This window comes from Corythoichthys intestinalis, chromosome 7, assembly GCF_030265065.1.
Source record: "Corythoichthys intestinalis isolate RoL2023-P3 chromosome 7, ASM3026506v1, whole genome shotgun sequence".
Taxonomy (NCBI): Eukaryota; Metazoa; Chordata; class Actinopteri; order Syngnathiformes; family Syngnathidae; genus Corythoichthys; species Corythoichthys intestinalis.
In genome coordinates this window covers 59,851,289-59,858,497 of record NC_080401.1, presented here as the reverse complement: position 1 = coordinate 59,858,497, position 7,209 = coordinate 59,851,289, and the positions used below count along the sequence as shown (strand labels likewise).

General features: G+C 46.4%; 1 protein-coding gene across 1 annotated transcript; it reads right to left on the bottom strand.

Annotated features, from left to right (window-relative positions):
* Positions 1–595: 595 nt before the first annotated feature.
* LOC130918412 (uncharacterized) lies at positions 596–6,916 on the bottom strand. The gene is made up of 11 exons (XM_057840092.1): positions 6,898–6,916; positions 6,151–6,441; positions 5,799–6,077; positions 3,789–4,088; positions 3,629–3,724; positions 3,539–3,556; positions 3,321–3,413; positions 3,229–3,246; positions 2,997–3,095; positions 2,904–2,921; positions 596–2,161 (listed from the first exon to the last, which is right to left on the bottom strand). The coding sequence occupies exons 1-11, from the start codon at positions 6,914–6,916 to the stop codon at positions 1,011–1,013; spliced, it is 2,382 nt and encodes a 793-aa protein (XP_057696075.1). The 3' UTR covers positions 596–1,010.
* Between the last annotated feature and the right edge of the window lie 293 nt (positions 6,917–7,209).

Sequence of the window (7,209 nt, the reverse complement as noted above, 5' to 3'; positions counted from 1 at the left end):
GCGAATGATGCACTTTGACCTCCTCAGCCCGGAAGACAACATGCCCGCCCTCTCCAAGTAAAGGCATTTTCTTTTGTTAAAAAAGGCCCAACAATGGAAACATTCAACATATTTAAGTTAAAAACAATAAATTAAAGCCGACGTTCCGCCATTTGCTGTTTTTAATGTTTAATAGCACCGCTGCGCACGTCCATGTGACGTGCGCGAGTGCTTACGTCATCGAAGCGAAGGCGGTTTCCGTGCATTTGAATGCGCGGCGACCCCCGTAATCGAATTCTTCCACTTGGGAGGCAGGATTCAGAATTTTTCGTCTTCGCCGACACCATATGCACGCGAGGCAATTCCGCTACTCAGTCATTGCGTCTTCATGTCGCAAAGTCGCCATGTAAACTGCCCCTAAATGTTCAAATTGAGAACTGCTTGTCATTTTCCCTCCAAAATGTCATGTGACTCGTTACAGGAGTGCTGTTAGCATTGCTGCAGAGATTGAAGAGGTGAGGGGGGGGGTAGTCTGTTAGTGCTCAGACCATACGCTGCACTCTACATCAAATTTGCAAAGCTTGTGAAGAGTTACAGAAAACATTTGGCCTCCGTTATTGCCAACAAAGGGTACATAACAAAGTATTGAGATGAACTTTTGGTATAGACCAAGTACTTATTTTCCACCATGATTTGCAAATAAATTCTTTAAAAATCAAACAATGTGATTTTGTGTTTTTTTTTCCATTCTGTCTCTCATAGTTGAGGTTTACCCATGTTGACAATTGCAGGCCTCTCTAATATTTTCAAGTGGGAGAACTTGCACAATTAGTGGTTGACTAAATACTTATTTGCCCCACTGTATGGTCTGAGCACTAACAGGCTGACCCCCCACCTCTTCAATCTCTGCAGCAATGCTGACAGCACTCCTGTAACGCGTCACATGACATTTTGGAGGGAGTCTTCTTGACTTAGGAGAAGCAGCCTCGGGGGGCTTCGGTCTTGGGAGAAGCGGCTTTGAGTGTGTCGGTCTAGTGAGAAGAGGCTCGGGCAAAAGCCAACTTTGGAGAAGCAGCCCCGGGGGCGTCAGTCTCAGATGCGGCTTGGGCAAAAGCAGTCTTGGGAGAAGATACTCCAGGGGTGTCATTCTGTGGAGAAGCATACCCAGGGGTGTCGGTCAAGGGAAAAGTGGCTTGAGCAAAAGCAGTCTCGGGAGAAGCGACTTCAGGGGCGTCGGTCTCAAGAGAAGCAGCCTCGGTGACTTTGGTCTCGGGAGAAGCGGCCCCGCGGGACTTCAGTCTCAGGGGAAGCAGTCTCGGGGACTTCAGTCTAGGGAGAAGCGGCCTGGGCAAAAGCCGTCTTGGGTAAAGTCCAGGGGCGGTGGTCTTGGGAGAAGTGGCCCCGGATGCATCAGTCAAGGGAGAAGCAACTTCAGGGGCGTCGGTCTTGAGAGAAGTGGCCTCGGGGACTTCGGTCTCGAGGGAAGCGGCCCCGCGGGACATCAGTCTCAGGGGAAGCAGTCTCGGGGACTTCAGTCTAGGGAGAATCGGCCTGGGCAAAAGCCGTCTTGGGTAAACTCCAGGGGCGGTGGTCTTGGGAGAAGTGGCCCTGGATGCATCAGTCAAGGGAGAAGCAACTTCAGGGGCGTCGGTCTCGAGAGAAGTGGCCTCGGAGACTTTGGTCTTGGGCGAAGCGGCCCCGTGGGACTTCAGTCTGGGGGAAAGCAGTCTCGGGGACTTCAGTCTAGGGAGAAGTGGCCTGGGCAAAAGCCGTCTTGGGCAAACTCCAGGGGCGGTGGTCTTGGGAGAAGTGGCCCCCGATGCATCGGTCAAGGGAGAAGTGACTTCAGGGGCTTCGGTCCTGAGAAAATCGGCTAGCGCAAAAACCATCTTGGGAGAAGTGATCCCAGCAGCATCAGTCTTGGGACAAGCGGCCCCGGGGGCGTCGCTTTCGAGAGAAGCGGCCTCGGGGACTTTGGTCTTGGGAGAAGAGGCCTGGGCAAAAGCTGAAGCAATCCCGGCAGCGTCGATCTTGGGAGAAGCGTCCTCCGCGGCGTCGTTCTTTGAAGAAGTGGCTTGGGTAAAAGCCGTCTTGGCATAAGCGACTCCAGCGCCGTCGGCCTCGGGGGAAGAAGCTGCCTTGGGAAAACTGGTCTGGGAGGGGTCAGAATCAATGCAGGTAGCTGTGGAATGGCAAAGGAGGAGGAGGAGTCTTTAGCTCGGGGGTGTCAAACGGGCAGACTGGGGAAAAGATCTAGCTCGCCAATATCAATTGTGGCCATTGACCTAGTTTTTGGCTAAAATTCAGTTGAAGGAAGGCAAATTTTAGTTGTCTGCAATTACCGTTTTCCTTATTAGCAATATTTACGGTTTATACTTTTGAATTAAAAAAAAAAAAAAATCCAGAATTGAAAAATAAAAAAAGAATGAACCCCCCTTTCACCCCCCCATCTTTAAAAAAAATAGCTTCTGTCGTGAATTGAAAATAAATAAAAGATAAAATGGCCAGAAAAGTATTGACAGTGACTTGGAAATGCTCTAAGGTCGACAGGAAGTGACCCGAAGATGCTCTAAAATCAACAGCGAATGATTGGTATTAAACAGGAAGCGATCCCAAAATCAACAGGAAGTGACCAATGAACAGAAAGGTACCAGGAAATGCCTTGAAAATGACAAGAGAATGATCAGTATTGTAGAGAAGGTGGCCATTGACCCTGCAATGCCCTAAATTGTACAGGAAGTGACCTAAAATGTGCAGGAAGTGACCAAACATCAACAGAAAGTGACTTGTTATGACCCTAAAATTAACAAGTCCATTGGCCCCTCCCAGTCCAAATAAATTGGATGCTTTGCACCATCAAAGATGAGTTTGACACCCCTGATTTGGGTGGACATAGACATCGAGGAGAGGATGCTTCTACTTACGTGCGGGCGTGTATTTGGCTGCAATGAAAAGAGGGAAACAAAGTCTCAGTGAAGGACCACGTGAAAATGTCTGACGGGGCAGACGTCTCTTACCTCGTTTGCACTTGATGACAAAGACGGTGACTGCGACGGCCAGAGATAAGAGGATCATCAGGACGCCATTGACCACATTCATATTCCTCATGTCTTGCTCTTGGAAAAAAAAAGTCAAACGTAAGGACCACCAGGAAATGATCCAAACATTACAGGTTGTGACCACAAAATGTACAGGAAGTGACCCATAAGACCAATAAACAGGAAATGACCTGGAAACGCTTTTACTTACGAACTAGAGCGCAATAGGCTGCAATGAAAAGAGACAAGCAAAGTCTCAGTGACCAGCTGTGAAAATGGCCAACGGAGTAGACGTCTACTTACCTGGGTTGGGCTTGAAAACAAACAGGGTGACAGCGTAGGCCAGAGGGAGGAGGTTTATAAAGACGGCCATGACCGTGTACATCCTTTCTTGCTCTTGGCAAAAAAAAAAAAAAAAAAATCAAACATGAGGACATCACCAGGAAATGATCCAAACTTTCCAGGAAGTGACCACAAAAAAATCAATGAACAGGAAGTGAGCAGGAAACGCTTTTACTTACGAATTAGAGAGAATATGGCTGCAATAAAAAGAGTAGCAAAGTCTCATTGATGGACAACATGACAATGGCTGACGAGAAAACGTCCCTTACCTCGTTCGAACATGATGACAGAGATGGCGAAGGCGGCCAGAAAGAGGGCAAACAGGGTGGTGAAGGCCCCATCTATCTTCCGCCACCATTCTCGGTCTTTACAGATTAAAGCAAACATGAGGACGTACGCATCGGATGAAGACAGAAGCAAGCGTCTCACCTTGGATGCACTCGTTGCTCAGCACCTTTCCGTGGTCCAGTGGAGTGACGACATCCTCCGGGACGCCGTCCAGCTGGAAGACGCACTCGTAGCGAGCGTGCTCGTCCACCGTGACGAGGCGAGCGCTGTTCTGGAAGGTCCCGTCGTGGTTGGGGAGGATTTCGTTCACCTCCACGTTCTCGTCGAGCCGCTTGCCGTCCTTCCTCCAGAAGAGGACGGCAGCCCTTGGGTAGAAACCGGTGGTGTGGCAGGTGACCGGCGACCCCGCCGTCTTCTGCAGCAGGAAAACCCGCGGGAGCTCTGCCAGGACACAGGAAAATGACTTTCAGGGTCATTTCCCGGAAGATTTATACCAACATTCTGGGGGACTTTTGTGAACTCATCGGCCGCCATTGACAGCGCTAGACATTTGATGTAGGATCAACTCACTTCCTGTATATTTTGGTTCATTTCCTGTTGATTTTGGGGAATTTCCTTTTGGGTTTTGTGTTGGTTTTCTCCTAGTGTGACTTGTCCCTGTGATTGCCCATTGATTTCACCTGCTGTGCCTCCTAGTGTATCCTCCAACCTGCATCCTCCTGTACGCACCTGTTCCTCGTTGTGCCGTTATCCCTTGTGTGTGTGTGTGTGTGTATATAGTTTCTTTTCACTCCTTGTTGCGTCATTGTCTATGTCTGTGTCAAAGTCAAGATCCTGTCCAAGCCCTCGTGTTCTAAACCCTCCGGTAAAGTAAGTTTTGTTTGAACCTTGCCTTTTTTATCCCCGGTACTTTTGGTTGTACTTTGTGTTTTGTCAGTTATTATTAAAACGATTTTGAGATCACCACCACCTCCCTGGCTGCCTTTTGTTTCCCTGCAATTGGGTCCACACCACCTGCCTGCCCCACGTCCCTGACATTTCCAGGCATTGTTTGTTCATTGATCACTTCCTATTGATTTCAGGGCATTTCTGGGTCACTTCCTGTTGATTTTGAAGCATTTATGGGACACTTCTGGTCAATTTCACCTCATTTCCTGTTGATTTTCAATCCCTACCTGAACATTTAGGAGCATTCACGGGTCACTTTTTATTCCCTGGTCACTTCCTGTTGATTTTTGGGGATTTTTGAGTCACTTCCTGCACATTTGTGGGAATTCCAGGATCACTTTCTATTTATTTCGAAGAATTTTCTGTTGATTGTAGGGCATTTCCCTGTCACGTTGAGGCAATCCTGGGTTACCTCCTGTCTTTTTTTTTTTAAATCACTGTGTAGGTTTTGGGCATTTACAGGTCACTTTCTGTATATTCTGGATCATTTCCTCTTGATTTTGAGGCACTTCTGGGGTCACTACCTGTTTAATGGTCAATTCCTGTTGATTTTGAGGCATTTTTGCATCACTTCCTGTTGATTTCTGGTCAATTTTTGTTTGTCTCAGTTCATTTCTGGATCACTTCCGGCAGATTTGTCACCTCCTGTTGATTTTGAGGCAATTCGGGGTTACTTCCTGATGTTTTTTTTTTTTTTTTTTTAATCACTAACTTTTGGGCATTTACAGGTCTCTTTTGGGTCACTTTCTGTTGATTAGGAGCACTCTGGGGTCACTTTCTGTACATTTTGGATCATTTCCTGTTGATTATGAGGTATTTTGGGTCACTTCCTGTTGTTTTGGGTTGTTTCTTTGAAAGAATGAAGTTCACAAATAATGGGCGATAGATCGAAATGTGCAAGACAGAAGGTTGGGGAAGACTAAATTAGGCAGAGAAGAGATGTTAAGGGAAAAACAACTTACCAATGAAAGAAAAGAAAGCATTGATGGAGACAAAAAAGATGGAGGGAACATTTCATACATAATGTTTGAGAGATGGGACAAAAGATCAGTTAGGTCCAGCTGCGACTTGCAGTGCTCGCCTTCGTTGAAAGCAGGGTGTGCGGAAGGCGAGTCCTGAGAGTCGCAGCTGGACACTTTTCCAAAAAAATGGAGGGAAAGGTTTCAATGACAGTCACGTGCCTGTTGAGAGAGGGCATGTTACCTGTTCTCATTAAGACGTCCCTTCCAAAGCTCACGTACTTCTTCAAGTAGGAAGGACATTCCTCCCTCATGTAGAACTTCAAGTGTTCATTATAGCCCTCATCTCGGTCCCACTTGTTTCTGGTGACGACAGCTTGCGGCTGGACGGCGATCCATTGCAGTCTCTTTAAATCGAACCATATGAAGTCCTCTCCATTGTAACTCATGTTATACCAACCAACCACCTGGTCGGTCTCGTCGTCCCATTGGCAGCCAAACATGTGCTGGATTATGTGAAGACCTGAGAGAAAGGCACATCAGGTGATAAGACAACGTCCGGGAATGAAGTGCTCCAAATGGGAACGGCCACAAACCTCCCGTTTGGTTGAAGCGCTCTTGAAGAATTTCAATATTGTCTTTGGCATTGTCCTGATTAACAATATTCAAATGTGTCTGTCTTTCCCAGTAGTGTGGCTCCTCAGCTGCAATGTTCTTCATCCACTCCTGTTTGGCTTTTGCTTTACTGGTCTTGCTATCGTAGTGTGAAATCTGAACGCCGTCAACGTAACCCACACTCAAATACTCTGGGAAGTTTGGAATTCCAAACGACCCTGTTGTGATATACTTGAGTGAGTGGATCACTGAAAGAAAAAATACAAAAGCATCTGTTTCTCGTACTTATTATCTTTGACAAGACGACGTACGGATGGGCAATTAGGGCCATGCAAAGAAACACAAAAATAAAAAGACGATGAGAATAAAGCCATAATATTATGAGATTAAAGTCAAATGTTGTAATACTATCCGAAAAAGTTGCATTAATACAATAAAAATGTCATGATATTACAAGAAAAGTCGTAATAGGAGTTTAAAGTCATGACTGAGTCAATGAGTATTCTTTACACCTAATACTTTTTTTTACTGGCACTTAGGGGACTTTTTTGGAGGACTACTTTTACTTGAGTTATATTTTGAAGTCAAACGACCCATACTTGAGTACAAGTTACTCTATAGCCACCTCTGCGGATTTGACGGCAAAACCTACTAAAAGATTGATTTTGACAACGAAGACATTAGTTCAGATTATAACGGCCTTGTCAGAAAAACAGAAGTGCGCTTACCAGGCGTGGCTACGTCCATTTGCGCCAGTAGACTCACCAACGTCACACAATGACGTGTCGCTGTATCCGGCCGCCATATTGTCCGTCATTTTTTAGCCCTATTCTCAATGGTTTCAATTTGTCGTGCAATTTATAGAGCAATTCATGGAAGCCCCGGTGTTATCTGACGCTGTAAACTCATTGGATGCGTTGCATAAAAGGCATTATGTGGAAAAGCTTCAGTTTATCCGTTTGCCAGATCCATATTTGATGCCTAAATCGATGTTTTTCGACCCGCCGTCTCTGCCTGACATCTGCTACCCTGATATTTAC

What these genes read in the sequence shown, in the direction of transcription:
- LOC130918412 (XM_057840092.1), bottom strand. An exon ending in GCGCTTCAACCAAACGGGAG is followed by an intron (nt 6,078 to 6,150) that starts GTTTGTGGCCGT and finishes CCTTTCTCTCAG; the next exon opens with GTCTTCACATAATCCAGCAC. An exon ending in GAGCAACGAGTGCATCCAAG is followed by an intron (nt 3,725 to 3,788) that starts GTGAGACGCTTG and finishes TAATCTGTAAAG; the next exon opens with ACCGAGAATGGTGGCGGAAG.